General features: G+C 46.7%; 1 protein-coding gene across 4 annotated transcripts in view; it reads left to right on the top strand.

The window, feature by feature from the left end:
- Positions 1-5,601: 5,601 nt before the first annotated feature.
- The window catches only part of MED12 (mediator complex subunit 12), a 96,656-nt gene continuing 81,890 nt past the window's right edge, over positions 5,602-20,367 (top strand). For all 4 annotated transcript variants that reach the window (XM_040442341.1, XM_040442342.1, XM_040442340.1 and 1 more), the window contains exons 1-8: positions 5,602-5,727; positions 16,136-16,240; positions 16,341-16,532; positions 16,677-16,836; positions 16,914-17,086; positions 17,357-17,467; positions 17,543-17,797; positions 17,907-18,053. In XM_040442341.1, coding sequence (XP_040298275.1) covers positions 5,629-5,727; positions 16,136-16,240; positions 16,341-16,532; positions 16,677-16,836; positions 16,914-17,086; positions 17,357-17,467; positions 17,543-17,797; positions 17,907-18,053 — 1,242 coding nt within the window. In that variant the 5' untranslated portion in view covers positions 5,602-5,628. The remainder of the gene's footprint in view (positions 5,728-16,135; positions 16,241-16,340; positions 16,533-16,676; positions 16,837-16,913; positions 17,087-17,356; positions 17,468-17,542; positions 17,798-17,906; positions 18,054-20,367) is intronic.

The raw sequence follows: 20,367 nt of genomic DNA, 5'->3' as shown, positions 1-20,367 counted from the left end.
TATGCGTGTCATGAAATTCAGTCATGACCATTGAGACCCCAATAATTCCAAACACAAAAGAGGTCCTACCTAGTCTCCACTTTCATTGGGAAGAATGGCCCCATGTTTGATTTTACCCTTTATTGCTATGAATGGGACATACGGAAACAAACCCATCGCTCTGAGTATCCATTGATGTTCTCCAGACCTCCAGCGACCACACATTTATGTCTCATTGACAAGATATAAAACTATCTCCTCTTATAGTGATGTTCAGAGACACAGTTATAGGGATCTATGTGCAATCTTGTGATTATCCCAGAAGCTTAAAACCGGTAATACATTACTACGATTTTGTATAAGCGCTGTCACACGTAATGGGGAGGGGACAACACACACAGAAGGAAATAAACCAGAGTCTAGGCCTCAAAGCTAAGGAAGAGGGATGGTGACCTCTACTGTGACTTTTTTGTGACCTAAAAATAAATAAAAAGTGCAGTGATAAATCTGGAATGAAACTCATTAACCTATCTGACACTTTCCGTCTAGTTTTCAAAACTGGAGGGAGTGGTGTAAAAATGCAAAAACTCACATGTTTTTTTACACGTCAGCCCATAAAGTTGCAATAGCCCTTTTTGCGACTTTTTGAAAGCAGAATTCTGGAGTACAGTGTGTGATAAATCCCCTCTATGTCTCCTCCATGTAACCTGCTCCTCTGTCCACAGGTCCACAATTATCTAAGAAGCTCTGAAGCCACTAACCGTACATCTCACCACAGTCAGAGCCTTCTGATGTCCTGGAGAACAGAACTGCGGAGTGATGAGACCCTGGATGTGAACGCCGCTGCCTCTGGGGTAGATAAGCCTGCGTATCATTTCTCCATCCTGCTACATCCAAGACCCAAATCTGAGAGCGCTAACACATGACACAACTTGAAAGCAACAATCTCTGAACCCATTGTCCCCCGATGTCTGTATACAGCTCCGTCCATTGAGGATCTTAATACTCTTATCCACTAGAACTGATGGTGAAGACACAGGAGCCCAATATACAGCAGGACAATGAGGCCATTACTAATACTAAACAACATATCATTTGTTATATTATGTTTCTTCACTAAAAATAAAACAATTTCTGTTCACTAATTATTGTCTGGATCCTTCCTGCCTTCAGTCTCCACTTTTTGGGAATCTCAGCAATTTCCTATTATAAACAGTAACACAGATAACCCCATAGAAGTCACTGATCCAGGCAGAGCACAGGATGGGATTTCCAATATGGGGGCTCCACTGATCTCGGTCTAGATATTTTTCATATTTTAGTCAATGTCCAATGACGCAATCACTGCAAGTACCAGTCAAATTATCTCTAAAGGCAGAATCTTTGGAGCCCTTCGGCATGGCAATATTTTTGGGTCCTCTTCTGCAGATGGAAGAGCGTTGTCATACTGTACATTTAACCAAGAGGGCACAGGTGCCAAGAGGACGGGAATATACATGCAGCATGTCACCATTTGTCATGATGTATGGAGCCGGTCACCACCGCTGCTAGTGATTGACTGCAGGCGACGTTACACCTGTTGTTTTCAGTGAGGGAGTCCAGTGGAACGTCACAGGCCGAGAGGAGAAGGAGTGCGAAGCCAGGACCGGGAAGCAGGTAAGTAAGCTTCTCTTTACAGATCCGGCCTAGTGGTGGGATTTGCCAAAAAAATCTTGCACAACCCCTATAAAGAGGTTCTCAGGGCTTTTTTTTTATTTTTATTTTTTTTGAATTTCATTATAGCTGTAGGGTGATCCTGAGAATCAGATCTACTAGTGGGTCCTAGACACCCCAGTCTGACCCTACAGTCACAGTATAAAGTTCATGCACACAGAGATTTCACAGCACAGAATGACTGCATACAGTGATGGCGCTACTGATAATTAATGTGCAGCGTCCCACTCAGGACAAGTGGGAACTGCAAAATTACTGTAAAACTGCATTACTGTGTTGCATGTCATTCTCCATTACATCACCTGTTGTATCCCTGTTCATAGGCTGGTTAGGTGTGTTTTATACATCCCACCACTAGGCTGGTAGCACTTAGTCTATATAAATACCTTAGTCGGGCCTAGTGTGGGGGGAGTTGTAGTGGTTGCTAGTGAAGTGATTCAGTTCAGTTGAGACTACACATCACAGATTAGTAAGTGAAGTCAGAAGCAGCTATGTGGTAGTGCCAAGCAGGGGCGGATTAAGTGCATGATAGGCCCCGGGCTGTCTACCCAACTTGGGCCCCCCTCCCCCTCCATTTTAGTTTAGTTTTTTTTTTGTATGAAGAGGCTGCGGTGCTTCATGAGCGCCACAGTCTCTTCCTAGGCCATATGACATCTTCAGACTAAAAAATACCCCAAATTGGGTCCTAAACTGAAAAATTTGGTCGCCAAATTTAAAATACATATAATTATAATAAAAAAGACATGGAGGAGAATACAGCACCACATGCCTCTTACATCCAGTGACATCTCCTGTCATGTAGACTTCTTTCCTCTTCTCCTCCATTCGACCCAGACCACCATGGCAAATTCTTTCAGCCACATCTCGTCTCTACAGTTTGTAACACAGACACGTTAGATTTCTAAATTTTTCCATTAACCTCCTCATCCTGGTGTCCCCACAGTGTCATCCTGCTGCCACTCCCAATACTGTGCCCGTTTTGCTCCCCAATATCCAAGGTACTATACTGCTGAAAAAATAGTGACCCTAATAGACATAATTGGAGTCATTTATCAAACTGGTCAAATATGAAAAGTGGAATCTGATTGGCTGCTATGGGCAACTAAGCCAGTTCTGCTTTACACCAGTTTGATAAATTACCCCAAATGTCCCTATAGTGTCCACAGCAGCTATAATGTCCCCTAGAGTGCCCTGAGTAATAATACCACCCTCTATTGTGCTCCAGGCAATAATCCCTGTATAGTGTCCCCAAAAATAGTAGAATTGCCCCTACAGTGCCTCCCCAATAGCAACACCCCCATATAGTAATTTCCACCACACTGCCCCATATAGTAATCCCCCCATAGTAATTTCCCCAACATAGTAATTTCCACCACACTGCCCCTACATAGTAATTTCCACCACACTGCTCCACATAGTAATTTCCCCCACACAGTAATTTCCCCCACACTGCCCCCACATAGTAATTTTCCCCCACACTGCCCCCACATAGTAATTTGCCCCCACACAGTAATTTGCCCTCACATGGCAATTTCCCCACACTGTCCCCACATAGCAATTTCCCCACACTGTCCCCACATAGCAATTTCCCCACACTGCCCCCACATAGAAATTTCCCCACACTGCCCCCACATAGTAATTTTCCCCCACATAGTAATTTGTCCCCACATAGCAATTTCCCCACACTGTCCCCACATAGCAATTACCCCACACTGTCCCCACATAGCAATTACCCCACACTGTCCCCACATAGCAATTACCCCACACTGTCCCCACATAGAAATTTCCCCCACACTGCCCCCACACAATAGTTTCCCCCACACTGCCCCCACATAGTAATTTGCCCCCACATAGTAGTCCCTCCCATAATCATTTTCCCCCACATAGTAATTTGCCCTCACATAGTAGTCCCTCCCATAATAATTTGGCCCCACAGCAGCCCCATATGGTAATTTGCCCCCACATAGTCCCTCCCATAATAATTTGCCCCCACATAGTAATTTGCCCCCACACTGCCCCATATAGTAATTTGCCCCCACATAGTAGTCCCTCCCATAATAATTTGCCCCCCACATAGTAATTTGCCCTCACACTGCCCCATATAGTAATTTGCCCCCACATAGTAGTCCCTCCCATAATAATTTGCCCCACATAGTAATTTGTCCCCACATGATATTCCCTCTCATAATAATTTGGCCCCCACATTCCCCCCCATGTACTCAATGTTTCTTCCCTAATATGTCCTTCTGTGTGTGTGTCCCCCACATGTCCCCCAAAGTAGGCACATGAAATTAAAAAAGGAAAAAAAAATGAAAAGCTAAAATACTCACCTATGTCCAGGGCCAGGCGCTTGCTCACAGAGGATGGCGGGATGAGGCAGGCATGCACACGTCACAGTGCTGCGTCCCGGCACAGGCGCACAATGACGTCATCACGCACGCCTGCGCCAGGATTTCACTACCGCATAGGCCTCAGGCCTACTAGGCCTGAAGCCTATGGCGGTGATCAGCAACGGGACAGGGAGCTATGCGCTCCCGTGCTCCGCCGCAGTATGTGGGCGTTCGGGTCGGCGTTGGGCCCCCCAGCGGTGCTGGGCCCGGGGCTGCCGACCCAAACGTCCCTATTGTAATCCGCCAACAGCAACTTCTTCCAACAATCCAACAACAGTTTGGTGAAGAACAATGCATTTTCCAGCACGATGTAGCACCGTGCCATAAGGCAAAAGTGATAACTAAGTGGCTCGGGGACCAAAACGTTGACATTTTGGGTCCATGGCCTGGAAACTCCCCAGATCTTAATCCCATTGAGAACTTGTGGTCAATCCTCAAGAGGCGGGTGGACAAACAAAAACCCACTAATTCTGACAAACTCCAAGAAGCGATTATGAAAGAATGGGTTGCTATCAGTCAGGAATTGGCCCAGAAGTTGATTGAGAGCATGCCCAGTCGAATTGCAGAGGTCCTGAAAAAGAAGGGCCAACACTGCAAATACTGACTCTTTGCATAAATGTCATGTAATTGTCGATAAAAAGCCTTTGAAACGTATGAAGTGCGTGTAATTATATTTCACTACATCACAGAAACAACGGAAACAAAGATCTAAAAGCAGTTTAGCAGCAAACTTTGTGAAAACTAGTATTTGTGTCATTCTCAAAACTTTTGGCCACGACTGTAGAGTGGCCTTGCTGCAGTAGATCCTACCTCTAGTGATCTCACCAGTGACCTGTCTATAGTGGGGTTCCTGCAGTAGATCCTATCTCTGGTGACCTGTCCAGTGCGGACATACTGCAGTAGATCCTACTTCTGGGGATCTCAGCAGTTACCTGTCTAGAGTACAGTTCCTGCAGTAGATCCTACCTCTAGTGATCTGTCCAGTGAGGACATACTGCAGTAGATCCTACCTCTGGGGATCTCACCAGTGATCTGTCTAGAGTACAGTTCCTGCAGTAGATCCTACCTCTAGTGATCTGTCCAGTGCGGACATACTGCAGTAGATCCTACCTCTGGGGATCTCACAGTTACCTGTCTAGAGTACAGTTCCTGCAGTAGATCCTACCTCTAGTGATCTGTCCAGTGCGGACATACTGCAGTAGATCCTACCTCTGGGGATCTCACCAGTGATCTGTCTAGAGTACAGTTCCTGCAGTAGATCCTACCTCTAGTGATCTGTCCAGTGCGGACATACTGCAGTAGATCCTACCTCTGGGGATCTCACAGTTACCTGTCTAGAGTACAGTTCCTGAAGGCAGGACCTGTCAGAAACAACTCCATTCAAGGCACAAACCGTCCTCCAGCATAAATCGGCATCTGGTTCATAGCCACGTGACTCGCGAATGTCACGTGACCCGGTGACGTCAGAAGGTCCTTGCGCATGGAATTTCGGCATTACCTTTCCCCCATACGTCATCTCATACGCGCCTCCTAGAAGGGAAGGAAGATGGCGGCCTTCGGTATACTAAGCTATGAACACCGGCCGCTGAAAAGACCACGGCTCGGACCGCCGGACGTGTACCCGCAGGACGCCAAGCAGAAGGAGGCGAGTAGGGCGGGGAGGCTGTGCAGGCTGATGGGGATGCTGAGGGAGCTGAGCCTCCGAGGGGCGCTGTGAGGGGTACGGGGGAGTGCTGCTGGGGGCGAGGGTGCGGCTGCCACATCAGGTGCAGGGACAATGGGGAGAGGGGCCCCCAGCGGAGGGCAGTGCAGGAGCTCCATCTCTGCCATTGGTAGAAGCACGGGGGCGGGGCTTGTGGTGTCCCCATTTTTCTCCCTGTGGAGTGAATTTAAAGGGGTTTTCCATCTGGGGAGGAAACGGTCAAAACCTGGGTGAACATTAGAAACTGTCAAAATGACCAGTGCTCCCTTTTCTTCCCTCTGGCGGTCCTCCCGGGCATTGTTTCCCAGGGGCCCCGGCGGTCGCTGGCATCATGGCTGCCCTCTGTGAGTGGTGCTGCCAGTGACTGCAGCCCATAAACCATGGCGAGTGCTGTCACTGTCCTCCTTTCTGGATAACCCAGGGCCTCGTTCACACCACTGCGTCCGGATTTCAGCCCGTAGAATACATGTCCACTCCGGACTATTCTCGCTTCCAGGACACGTTCTGTCATCTGCAGAAGGCGCACGGGGGACACCCCTGTGCTGTCGGGGTGCTGGTAATTGGACACGGCTCCTAATTCTGAGGCCCCAGCCCTCGCAGCTGACACGTCTGTCTTAGGCGCAGTTCACACTTTGGTTATTGGGCGGTGAAGCCTCCGCAGAGATCAGCTCCTGTTCTGGGTGCTGTGGTTCCCAGTAACTGAAGTGTCAACTTGTATTCCCCATGTAATAATGATTCTGGAGACCTCTTGTGCTGTTCCTCAGTTATTGCTACTAAAAAAAGTTTAGCACGGAATTGCCAGCTGGGTGTTACCTGTTAGGAGTGTGTCCCTGCCCAGCGCCAGATCGCCAGCACTGATTGGACAGTCAGACGGTGCAGGGGCACCCCGCTTTCAGTGGTAACGCCCAGTTCATTCATAGACTGCTAATGGCAAGAACCGACCGTCATAGAGACAGCTCCAGGATTGTTTCTTGGGGAGTGCAAGTAGTTACTACAACAGGCTTGTCAGCAGAGGTGGCAATGACGCCTGTACAAGCGCCACAGACGCCTGTTCAGGCCATCTTACTCCCTGGTGTACCGATACGTCTTGGCCATTCATCAGTGCAGTGAGTGATGATACAACCAGTAACAGTAAGGAGCTTTGTTATTGGTCAGTTTGAGCTTATGGCGCACGATCCTCACTGGCGGGGTAAGTGGCCTTGCTGTGATATTTAGAGGGGGTCCTGGATCTGAGCGCCTTGTTTTTCTCTATAATGAGGAGTCTGAAGCACGGTCTCTCCTCCCTGCTGAGTCCAGGGGACGTCTTCACTCCCGCGCTCAGCAGTGAGGAAAAGTGGCTGAGCGCTCCAGACTCCAGCTTATAGAAGTCAGCGGGGGTCCCAGCGCTGGACACGCCAACAGGAGACCTCCATAACGGACAGACCTGTCACCCGTAGACCTCTGTCACCTGTCAGCTTTCCTATGAGTCCATCAAGGATAATTCATTGCAGCATGTTCCATCAGACGCTGCTATAAGGATTTCTTCTGTAATGTGGCGGCACGTGGTGCTACAAGGACGGCATGTGGCCATTTACAGCCTCCAGGACATACAGTCCCTCTGCCAAGCGCATGAAGTCTTCGCTGTAAAACTGTATAATCCAATAACCACAGCGGTGGTGGCAATTTTGTGGCATGAGATAGGGCAACCTGGTCATGGAAGACAAACTCCCCTTTATAGCAAGATCAAGCACAACACAAAAGGACAGCCTCTAGATCAGGGATCAGCAACCTCCGGCACTCCAGCTGTGCTGAAACTACAACTCCCAGTATCCTCCTTTCACTTCTTTGGGAGTTACAAGAACAACTGAGCAAGTGTGCATGCTGGGTGTTGTAGTTTCACAGCAGCTGGAGTGCCAAAGGTTGCTGCACCCTAGATCTACAGGCGAGCCTGCTGGTTATCACTGCATGATGACATCATCCAGATCCACAACATGTGACTGTGGTGGTGCGAGCACCTGGCACCAGAGGCATGTGCCCGGGTCTTTCGCTTGTGGCCTTGGCACCTGAATGCACCACCTTCCATTGTGCCTGTGTCCTGCTCTGCCAGTGCCTCAGGTCTCTTCAGAGTCTACCAACAGCCCCGGTGGCACCGACATACCCACCTGAGAGCTCATCTACGCAGCAATGGCCACGTGATGGATGGCAAACCCGAGTGACCAGTGGCACAGAAACAGCAGCAAAAATTAAAGGGATTGTCCCAAGATCAACACTATTTACCCATCCATACCCAAACTTGACCCAGAGAACACTAGAACGTAACCAAGGTGGGGCCCCCAGCGATCATGTACTTGAAGGGGACATGTCTGTTTTTAGTAACGACTTGCATTTCCAATGCAATAACAATTCTGGGGAATCAATTCTTGTGACTCTATATTGTACCGTTCCTCTATTGTTCCTACTTGAACTTATGAACAAATTGCTAGTAGTCTGCAATAAAGGTCCAGCGGGGGGTTACCAGTTGGCAGCACTGATTGAATGTCAGGCTGTGCAGTGACACCCCCATCTGGACCTTCACTGCAAACTGTTAGCAAGTTGTTCATAGCTAATAACAGGAATAACAGAGGAATGGTGCAACATAAAGTCATAAGAATAGATGCTCCAGGATTGTTATTACATGGGGGGGGTGCAAGTAGATACCAAAACAGACAAATCAGGAGAGGTCACAGGTGATAAATATAATTCTTAGGACAAACCCTTTAAACCTCATAAAATCACAGCAACAGTATCCTCAGTGGTGCCGACCCCTCGGTGCAACAGTGTCCTCAGTGGTGCCGACCCCTCGGTGCAACAGTGTCCTCAGTGGTGCCGACCCCTCGGTGCAACAGTGTCCTCAGCTAAATTTAAAATTGTCTAACTTTGCTATTTATGCATGGTAGACAGTTCTAGATACTGGTAATGGTTTCCCTGCATAAATAGCAACCCCTTAATGTTATGCAGGCCTTCTTATTAACTATTCGAATTACTGTCACTTTCGTACTCATCGGCTGAAAATACTCCTCAAAAATGGTAAGAAGAGTATTTTTACTCTTCCAGAAAAAATGTAGCGCGACCTCTGCTTGTCAGGAGGGGTGCCAGTCCTCTGTATCCATTGCTAGGATAAGCCATCCAGATATTATTGGTGGGGTTCCGAGGTTCTAGTCGGAACCGAAGCAGAGTTCGGTTCCAAGTTTTAAAGTGGTTTTCCAATGTAAAAATCAACTTCACGAATAACTGACTTCGGCTCATCGGAGCCCATACATTCTACTGGATCTCCGTACAGTATTAGGCCTCATGCACACAAACTTATTTTCTTTCCATGTCCGTTCTGTTTTTTGCGGACCGTATGTGGAACCATTCATTTCAAAGGGTCTGCAAAAAAACGGAAGGTACTCCGTGTGCATTCCTTTTCCGTAAGTCCGTATTTCCATTCCGTCAAAAAATAGAACATATACTATTATTGTCCGTATTAGGCTACTTTCACACTTGCGTTCAGAGCGGATCCGTCTGCTGTCTGCACAGACGGATCCGCTCCTATAATGCAGACGTTTGGATCCGTTCAGAACGGATCCGTCTGCATTATAGCTTAGAAAAAATTCTAAGTGTGAAAGTTGTTCAGACGGATCCGTCCAGACTTTACATTGAAAGTCAATGGGAGACGGATCCGTTTGAAGATTGAGCCATATTGTGTCATCTTCAAACGGATCCGTCCCCATTGACTTACATTGTAAGTCTGGACGGATCCGCTTGCCTCCGCACGGCCAGGCGGACACCCGAACGCTGCAAGCTGCGTTCAGGTGTCCGCTCGCTGAGCGGAGCGGAGGCTGAACGCTGCCAGACTGATGCATTCTGAGCGGATCCGCGTCCACTCAGAATGCATTAGGGCAGTACGGATGCGTTCGGGGCCGCTTGTGAGCCCCTTCAAACGGAGCTCACAAGCGGAGCCCCGAACGCCAGTGTGAAAGTAGCCTAACGGACAAGGATAGGGCTGTTCTGTTCGGCAAAATACGGAATGCACACGGACGTCATCCGTATTTTTTGCGAATCCTTGTGGGTCGTGTGCATGAGGCCTTAATCTATAGTTTTGATCGAAGCAACTTCGGATGTAACATCTGACGCTCACTTCACTCATCTCTAGTTCGGACCTCTGTCACCAGTCATAGAGATGGGCGTCCTATCTCATTGGAATGGAGCAGCAGTCTAGCATGCACGCTGCTTCTTCATTCAAAGTCTGTGGTACAATTGGTTGTCGTCATACAACGGATGTGGTTGCAGGATGTAAATACAGTCCTCATTTATGCTAATTAGACAGTTTTTGGATGTTGGTTTCATTCCCGATGATTGCCTGAAACATCTGCTCATGTAAAAGGACCATTAGGCAAGGGATACATGGTGACGCTGGTCGCGGCCAGGATCGCTGAGTAGCGGAGATCCCATAGAAATTAATGGGATCGCCGCAGCAGTCACAAGAAACCCAGCCGTGTTGGGATCCCCGCTACTCAGCTATCCTGGCCGCGTGTGACCAGTGTAGCCCTTGCCTTAGGGCTTATTCACACGACCGTTCTCAGCCTTGCAGACTTAACTCCTGAACTGACTGCATCATAGTGATTTCCTATAGTTAGTTCCTATCTGATCGCTGATCTATTTTACTGTACTCGCATGTAGAGTTGTTGCGATACCAAATTTTTGATTCGGTTTCGATACCATGAAAAAGTATTGCGATACTCGATACCATTCGATACCACGCGAAAAAAATAAACAAAAAAAGCCACGTGCATTCCTCATTTTTAAAAATGGCGAATCGTGCAGTTTTTATTTTATTTTTTCTGTTCCGGCATTCACCACCTAGATTTTTTTTTTTATATTTTAATAGTTTGGACTTTTCTGACGTGGCGATGTAATATGTTTATTTATATATTTTATATGTGAAATTGGGAAAGGGGGTGATTTATACTTCATATTTTAGTGTTTTTTTTTTTTCACTTTTTATTTAATAACTATTTCCCCCCTTAGGGGCTAGAACCTGGGATCTTTCATCCCTTTTCCTATTCACCCTGATAGATCTCTATCAGGGTGAATAGGACTCCACACTGTCCCTGCTGCTCTGTGCTTTGTGCACACAGCATCAGGGATGTTACCATGGCAACCAGGGCTTCTGTAGCGTCCTGGCTGCCATGGTAACCGATCGGAGCCCCAGGCTTACACAGCTGGGGCTCCGATCAGAAGCTGCCACTGCACCACCAATGAGGGGGAGTGGAGAGGTCCCTGTGGCCACTGCCACCAATGATTTTAATACTGGAGGGTTGAGAGGGGCCGGCGCACTGTGCCACCAATGATTTTAATGGGATGGGGGGATTGAGGGGGGGGGGGGCACACTGCACCACCAATGATTTTACCCCTTTATACAGGAGGCGGGTACTAGCAGATCAGCGGCAGTTAACTGCCGCTGATCGCAGCTCCCTGTCAGGGGCAGGGTGCCGGCAATGCGATTCTGCTGCCGGCACCCGCCTCCTGTATGTGTTAAAGACTGACTACTGTATATGAGTCCAGACTTTCACTATTAGGCCACACAGAGCGGCGCCCAGCGATGTCTCAGCACTCACCATTTAGTCCTGGGCGCCGCTCCGTTCGCCCGCAGTGCCCCATTACTGTCTCCTCTCCTGCTCCACATGCTGCTGATTACTATCGGAGCGATGGGAGGAGACATCAGCTTCACTAGTGGGCGTTCCTTCTCCCTGGCTGTAGCGCTGTCCAATCGCAGCGCAGGGAAAAGGAACGCCCACTAGTGAAGCTGATGTCTCCTCCCATCGCTCCGATAGTAATCCTATCATTGGTGGCGCAGTGCGCCCGCCCCTCCTCCGCCCCCTCTCTTCTCATTGCCGCCCCTCCTCCGCCCCTCTCTTCTCATTGCCGCCCCTCCTCCGCCCCTCTCTTCTCATTGGTGGCAGCGGCAGCAGCACAGGGGGAGGGAGGACAGCTTCCTTCTCCCCATGCTGCTGAGAGAGAACATGAGCGCGCCGATAGCAGCGCGCTCATGTTCAGAGATACTAGACTGCGCAGAAGCGCAGCCCAGTATCGAAAAAACGGAAATCCCGGTATCGTATCGATACCGGGACAAAAGTATCGATTGGGTATCGAAATTTCGATACCCGCAACAACCCTACTCGCATGATAGATAGGATCTGACTGTATTATAAATCGGAATGATGGTCAGCTCAGGTCAAAGGATCCACCATCGCTCCTGGACATGAGGACACACAGGCCGTATTTCCTGTACTGAGCACATGAAATAGCTAAGGATCTGACTTGTGACTGTGTCATGCTATAACAGCATTAGAGATGAGCGAATGTCTGCTTATGAAATTTGTTCGCACTTCAATTGGTGGTAATAGGTGAATTGCGTTATGGATTCTGTTACCACGGACCATAACGCAATTCGATGACGGAATGCCTTTAGAAGCATTCTGCTATTCATTCCGTCATAATAGAAGTCTATGGGCTGCAAAACGGTTCCGTCCTGTTTCCGTTATGCATTCCATCATAGAATTACGTTATGGTCTGTGGTAACAGAATCCATAACGCAATTCACTTTTTACCACCAAAGTGTCAACGAATTTCAAAATATGAAATTCGCTCATCTCTAAATGGCACCACGCTGGAATTGTGTGTTAAAAATTCTAGTTTTCCCGGTTATTCTACACAGTACCCCATAATGAGAAAGTGAATACAACATTTTAGAAATGTTTACTAATTTCTTGAAAAGAGAGAACTAAAATTTCACATGGACAGAAGTATTCAGACACTTTGCTATGACAGTTGAAGTTTAGCCCTTGAGGCCTCCCATTTCTCTGGATCATCTTTGAGATGCTTCTACACCTTGATTTGGAGTCCACCTGTCGTAACTTGGACATGATTTTTAGAAAGACACAGTCCTGTCTATATAAGGTCTCACATCTGACTACCCAAGCCATGAAGAACTGTCCATGAGCGCTACAGTCAGGATTGTGTGGAGGCACAGATCTGGAAAAGGGTAAAAAAAAGAATTCTTCTGCACTTAAAGTTCCCAAGAGCAGTGTGGTCTCCATAATTCTAAAATGGAAAAATTGTAGGACAACCAGGACTCAACTTAGAGTTGGTTGCCCCACCAAACTAAGTAATCAGGGGAGAATGGCCTTGGTAATAGAGGTGACCAAGAACCCAATGGTCACTCTGGCTGAGCTCCAAAGATCCTGTGTGTAGATGGAAGAAACTTCAAGAAGGTCAACCATTTCTGCAGCACTCGACTAAAAGCAAGCCTAGCTTACAAAAAAAAAAAAAAAAAATCACCTAAAGGCCTCTCAGACTGGGAAACCGGATTCTGTGCCCTGGTAGAACCAAGATGGAACTCTTTGGCGTTAATTCTAAGTGTCATGTCTGGAGGAAACCAGGAACTGCCCATCACCTGCCCAGTACCATCCCTACAGTGAAGCATGGTGGTGGCAGCAATCCTGCAGTGGGAGTGTATTGTAGTGGCTGGGAGAAAGCTGAATGGAGCAGTGTACAGAGATATTTTAAATGAGAACGTTATGCAGAGTGGTCTGGACCTCAGACTGGGCTGAAGGTTCACCTTCCAGTAAGACAATGACCTTAAGCAGACAACACAGGAGTGGCTTAGGGACAAATCTGTAAATGTCCTTGAGTGGCACAGAGCCCTGAGTTGAACGCAGTCGAATTTCTCTGGAGAGACCTGAAAATGGCTGTCCACAGACAGTCCTCATCCAACCTGACAGAGCCTGGGAGGATCTGCAGAAAATCCCCAAATCCAGGTATACAAACCTTGTGGCATCATACCCAAGAAGACTGGAGGCTGTGATCACTGCCTAAGTCTTGAGTAAAGGCTTCAAATATTTGTCAATGCAAGATTTTAGTTTATCCTTTTCAATAAATTCTGTTTTTCACTGTTTTCATTTTAGCTTAAAAGGGTTTTCTGAGACTTAGATACTGCTGACCCATCCATCTAGGAGACATCAGGGGATCTCTGTAATGGCACCATTCAGTTAGAGGATTCTTATCTGGACATTTATGTCATATCCACAGGATCTCCTTTCATGTCTACAGGATTTCCTAAAGTAGCCCAGCTGGCTTTCTCAGCTATTCCCATAGAAGTGAATGGAGAGCGTGTGCAGCCACCTGTCCGTTCCTAGTGATGAGAGATCACTACAGATTGGGGACCTGTATCTATCAGGCATTGATGACATATCCTTTGGTATGCCATAAGTATTCAGATGGGAATAGCTCCAATGATGTGCCCCCGTCTGAAAATCCTGGAAAACCTCTTTAAATGCCACAGTCAGTAGCGTCTGCTGCATCTAGTAAGATCGGGGTGGCTTCTGCAATGGCTTCATTGCAGAACAGCAACATTTAGACTTACTGAGAATTTCACAGTTTGAAGGGTCACATCTGATGCAAGTCCGCAACAATCCAGCACCCAAATCCGTAAGATTTTGTAGATTGGTGGTGGTTTTGTGTGTGAGGTAAAATGTCACTTGTTAATCCGCCTTAATGATCTGCCCTTTCACTAAGTCTCCATAATACCCTGACAGAAATCAGGACAGTAGTGCAGTTTTAGGCTTTTAACGTGAACTTATCTCAGATGTTGGATTAAAGAACCTCTGTTATCCCCTTCCTGGTTAGGCTACTTTCACAGTCATGTTTGGTGCGGATCCGTCATGGATCTGCACAGACGGATCCGTTCAGATAATACAACCGCATGTATCCATTCAGAACAGATCCGTTTGTATTATCTTTAACATTGCTTGCCAAAACGGATCTGTCTTGAACACCATTGAAAGTCAATGGGGGACGGATCCGTTTTCTATTGTGTCAGTGAAAACGGATCCGTCCCTATTGACTTACATTGTGTGTCAGGACGGATCGGTTTGGCTCAGTTTCATCAGACGGACACCAAGACGCAGCTTGCAGCGTTTTGGTGTCCGCCTCCAAAGAGAAGTGGAGACGGAACGGAGGCAAACTGATGCATTCTGAGCGGATCCTTAACCATTCAGAATGCATTAAGGGCGAAACTGATCCGTTTTGGACCGCTTGTGAGAGCCCTGAACAGATCTCACAAACGGAAAGGCAAAACGCCAGTGTGAAAGTAGCCTTAGACTCCTTATCACTTACAGGTAAGGCTACATTCACATCTGTGTTGGAGGCTCAGTTCCTACACTACATGCAGGACTTTCATTCTTTTTCTCCTATAACAGAACAGAAGAATGGAAATAATAGCGCTAATGAGAAAGCAGCCTTAGATAAATACTGTTATCGGATGCACGGCAGTAGTGACTAGTACACACAGAACTAATACTGCACACTCAGTCTGGTTCTATTTCTTACTTATTGTTTCTTTAAAGGGGATGTCCAGGATTTTACTTGGCTCACGGTTGTCCGACACCTCACTTCTCTTCCAATGAGCTGTTCCGCAAGAGCTCCAGCGTCTGCGGGGATGTAATATATGGAAACCCAGACAATCAGATATTGATGGTCTATCAGTAGTAAAATCCAGAAATGCCCACCATAGACATTTATGGAGCACATGCCATAAATGTCTTTAAGATGAGGTCCCCTCTCTATGCTACCAACTGCCTAACCAGGTGAAAGAAGTGGAGGCCCAAGAAGGGGGACCACTAAGCCCTAGACGTGTGGCATATATTGGGCAGCACTGTGCCTCAGTGGTTAGAACTGGCATTCTAGATTGAAATCGAACCTAGGACGACATCATGTAGGTTGTTCCTGTTTCCTTCCACATTACAAATACATACTGATTGTGAGCTCCACTGGGGACAATGAGTGATGTCTGTAAAGCACTGCGGAATATGTTGGCGCTATCTAAGGGAAGTACAATAAATATCCATTGGATGTGCCATGAAAGTACAGAGGTCCCTCATCTTACAATGGCCTCAGGATACTATATTTTAAAGATTCAGTGGTCTTTCCTGCAGCAATGTCACTTGAAACCAGACTCCACATACAATACCTCAGGCACTGCTGATCTATGGACCACATGGACATCTCTCTGGTAGAACACCTGTATTGGCTTCTAGTAACGTCCCTCTTTAGCACGGTATGGTACTACATGTTCTGTGCCAGGATGAGCTGCTCCTTTTGGACAACCCTTTCTAGTCTATGATAAAAAAATTCTCAATCTCCTAAGTGTGTAGACAGTCAATCTCCATCACTGTGCCTCGTGAAGTGATGGAGTTAGTAAGAGTTGTAGGAGGAAATGTTGCAGTTCATGATTGATCCCAATGGCTTGTGACCTGCTCTTATTCGGTGTCTGTCATTTGTGTTTCTCCAGGATGAGCTTACAGCACTAAATGTAAAGCAAGGATTCAATAACCAGCCAGCTGTATCAGGAGACGAACATGGCAGTGCTAAGAATGTTAACTTTAACCCAGCCAAGGTATCTCATCTGTGCGACTGAGCATTTATTGCTTTTATTCGTTTCTCTGTTTTTTTTTTTCCTTTCTTTTATTGCTACATTGACCGTTTCTTTCTTTTAGATTAGCTCCAATTTCTCCAACATCATGGCTGAGAAACTACGTTGCAACACCCTACCAGACACTGGAAGAAGAAAGCCTCAAGTTAACCAGAAGGACAACTTCTGGCTGGTCACTGCTCGCTCCCAGAGCTCCATTAACAACTGGTTCACAGATCTCGCAGGAACCAAACCTCTCACACACCTGGCTAAGAAAGTCAGTATTGCAGCTCATGCTGGTGGACATTCTTTATTTGTGTGAAACATAAAAGGATTATGCTATGATCTGGTAAACATACTGGGTTCTACAAAATGTTAATCTGCATACGTGCTCAATTGCTTCTGTTTTTGTGCCTAACAGGTTCCCATTTTTGGAAAGAAGGAAGAGGTTTTTGGGTTTCTGGCACGTTATTCTGTGCCAGTTATGCGGGCAGCTTGGCTTATTAAGATGACCTGTGCATATTATGCTGCCATTACAGAAACCAAAGTGAAAAAGAGACATGTCATGGATCCATTCGTTGGTAAAATGCTGCTTCTGATTTACTTTTATTGGTAGAGGATCGGTATGTTCTGTTGCTGACGTCCTCCTTTTTTGCAGAGTGGACACAGATCATCACACGCTATCTATGGGAGCAGCTACAAAAGGTTGCAGAGTATTACCGGCAAGTAAATGGTGGCACTGGGACCTTATCTGGACCTATGCCTCCAGAGGTTGAGCTAGCCTTAAAACAGTGGGAATATAATGAGAAACTAGCCATGTTTATGTTCCAGGTAAGAATTCTGTCTTGAAGTAGTGCACTGAAAATATGGGGGATTGCAGACTAAACACAATGGGGCAAATTTATTAATCCTCTCCTATAGTTAGACAGTGTAAACGTAGACCAGGCAGTCTAAAGATGCGCCAGGTCCATCACACTGGCTTATGCCAGTCTAGATGCAGTTACATTAGTAAATTTGTCCCAGTGTGCCCTTGGTGTGCATGACTCTACGTACAAGCAGCCCATGCATGTAGATAATATGTATATTTGTGTAACATTAAAGGATGGGATGTTGGATCGACATGAGTTCTTGACTTGGGTCTTGGAATGTTTCGAGAAGATCCGTCCTGGAGAAGATGAACTCTTAAAGCTGCTGCTTCCTCTCCTCCTCCGTGTGAGTGTAATAGTACAGTGACTTTTCTGTTAGACACCAGTTGCATTCCACTTACAGTTTTTTTTGTCTCTGCAGTATTCAGGTTCTTTAGTCCAGTCTGCTTACCTATCACGGCGACTAGCCTATTTCTGCACACGGCGCTTAGCACAGCTGTTGGAAAGTAGTGGGGGCCATACAGGGCACCTCATTACAGCACAGGCTGGTAATGCTCTGCCTCCTGCACCTGCACCCCCTCCACCCTCAGGATCTGCTTCATCTTCCCCATTCAGTGATCTCCTGCAGTGCTCACAACATCGGCCTCTTGTGTTTGGGTTGAGCTGCATGCTGCAGGTACTGTTATCTGACTTCGATTTCTCTCACCCTGAACATAACGGTTATGTTTTCTCTTTCTTTATCATATAATACAACGTTACTTTGTTTCTTTCACTTGTCTTTGTAGAGTATTGTTCTCTGTTGTCCCAGTGCTCTTGTATGGCATTACTCTTTGACTGACAACCGAATTAAGACTGGTTCACCTTTGGATCACCTTCCTATTGCTCCTTCCAGTCTGCCCATGCCAGGTGGCAATTCTGCATTCACACAGCAGGTAAATAGGGCCTGAAAACTGACAAGAATATTGCTTATTAGTAGTATTTTAATATTGATGACCTATCCTCGGTATAGGTCATCAATATCAGATTGGTGGGGGTCCAACACCCGGCTCCCCCGCCGATCAGATGTATGAAGGGAAGGCGCGTGCAGTGTGCACTTGCCATCTCCCATCTCTCTTCCTGTTCACTGCTGCTTTGCCATAGACATAGCAGCAGGAAGAGAAAAGGAAGATGGCACTTGTACACTACACATGCCTATCCTTCATACAATTGATCCGTGGAGTTTCCAGGTGTTGGACCACCGCCAGTCTGATATTGACGACCTATCCTGAGGATAGGCCATCAATATTAAAAGCCCGGAGAACCCCTTAAAGTATGTTTAAAATCTACACCAGCTCATTGGTGGTATACACTTGACTTTATGGTATAAGGACTGCCAGAAAGTGTGCTAAATTCAATAAAAGATCCTAATTAATTTTGCACTTTCACACTTGCGTTGCTGGATTCCGGCAGGCAGTTTAGTCGCCGGCAATCTGTATGCAAACGGATACCATTTGTATACTGATGCAGATCCATCTAACAAATGCATTGCAATACTGGATTCGTCTCTCCTGTTGTCATCCGGAATAACTGTTTCCGGTATTTATCTTTTTCACATTTTTTAAGGTTTGTGCATGCGCAGACCGCAAAACCGGATCCGTTTTTCCAGATCACTTGGGTCCGGATCTGGCATTAATGCATTTCAATGTAAAATAATGCCGGATCCGGCATTCCGGCAAGTTTTCCGGAATTTATCTCCGTCCTGAAAAGTAAAAAAAACTGAACTGATGCATCCTGAACGGATTGCTCTCCATTCAGAATACATGGGGATAAAACTGATCAGTTTTTTTCCGGTATTGAGTAGGGATCGACCGATATTGATTTTTTTTTTTAGGACCGATACCGATAATTTGTGAACGTTCAGGCCGATAGCCGATAATTTATACCGATATTCTGTGAAATTTCATTTTTTTAAAAAAAAAAATCCTACACACATCTGCTGAAAATGAATATTTTTATTGTTAATGTGTAGTGTTGTGTGTTGTTTTTTTTTTTGTAAATCTTTCTTTTTTATTTATACTTAATATTTTGGTGTTTATTTTTTACTAACATTTAACCCCCTTAGGGACTAGAACCATTGTCCTATTCACCCTGATAGATCTCTATCAGGGTGAATAGGACCTCACACTGTCCCTGCTGCTCTGTGCTTTGTGCACACAGCAGCATGGAGCTTACCATTGCAGCCAGGGCTTCAATAGCATCCTGGCTGCCATGGTAACCGATCGGAGCCCCAGGCTTACACTGCTGGGGCTCCGATCGGAGGAGGAGGGGAGAGGGGACCCTGTGGCCACTGCCACCAATGATTAAAACTGGGGGGGCTTGGGTGGGGGGCGCACTGCACCACCAATGTTTTTAATACGGGGGTGGGGGGCGCACTGCGCCACCAATGATTAATACTGGTGGGGCCACACTGCGCCACCAATGAAGATAAATCTCTCATTTATTCATATACAGGAGGCGGGAGCTGGCTGCAGAATCGCATAGCCGGCTCCTGACCTCTATGAGCGGTAGCAGCGATCCGCGGCACCTAAGGGGTTAACTACCGCAGATCGCAGCCTCCGCTCATAGAGGTCGGGAGCCGGCTATGTGATTCTGCAGCCAGCTCCCGCTTCCTGTTCAATTTGAATGAGTAAGTCAACATCATTGGTGGCGCAGCGGCCACAGCCCCTCCCCTCCTCTTGTCCTCTCTCCTGTCATTGGCGGCAGCACAGGGGGAGGGAGACACTGCTTCCTTCTCCCCTGTGCTGCTAAGGGAACACGGAGAGCGCTGAGAGCAGCGCGTTCTGTGTTCCCCATCGGTATATCGGCAAAATAGATGTAGATACCGATAACTGTCAAAATCCTGAATATCGGCCGATAATATCGGTAAAACCGATAATCGGTCGATCCCTAGTATTGAGCCCCTAGGACGAAACTCAATACCGGAAAAGAATACCTCTAGTGTGAAAGTACCCTAAGAAACTAAAGGTTGGAAAGCACTCCTAGGTATAAATATATTCCCGATCGGTGCACACCTATAAGTGGATTTGGTCCATGTTCCCCACATATGTGATCCACAAATAAAAGAAGAAAGGCAGCATGTGTGGTTTAAAGGCAAAGGTGATATAGAATTTAATTCAAGGCATCTCTGCATACTTTACTGGATTAAATTCTGTATAACTTCTGCCATCAAACTATGTGTGCTGCCTTCCTTGTATTTGTGGCCTTTTC

The sequence above is a fragment of the Bufo bufo genome, chromosome 8, assembly GCF_905171765.1.
Source record: "Bufo bufo chromosome 8, aBufBuf1.1, whole genome shotgun sequence".
Lineage (NCBI taxonomy): Eukaryota > Metazoa > Chordata > Amphibia > Anura > Bufonidae > Bufo > Bufo bufo.
The sequence above is the reverse complement of the archived record's forward strand: the minus strand, read 5'-3'. Positions and strand labels throughout refer to the sequence as shown.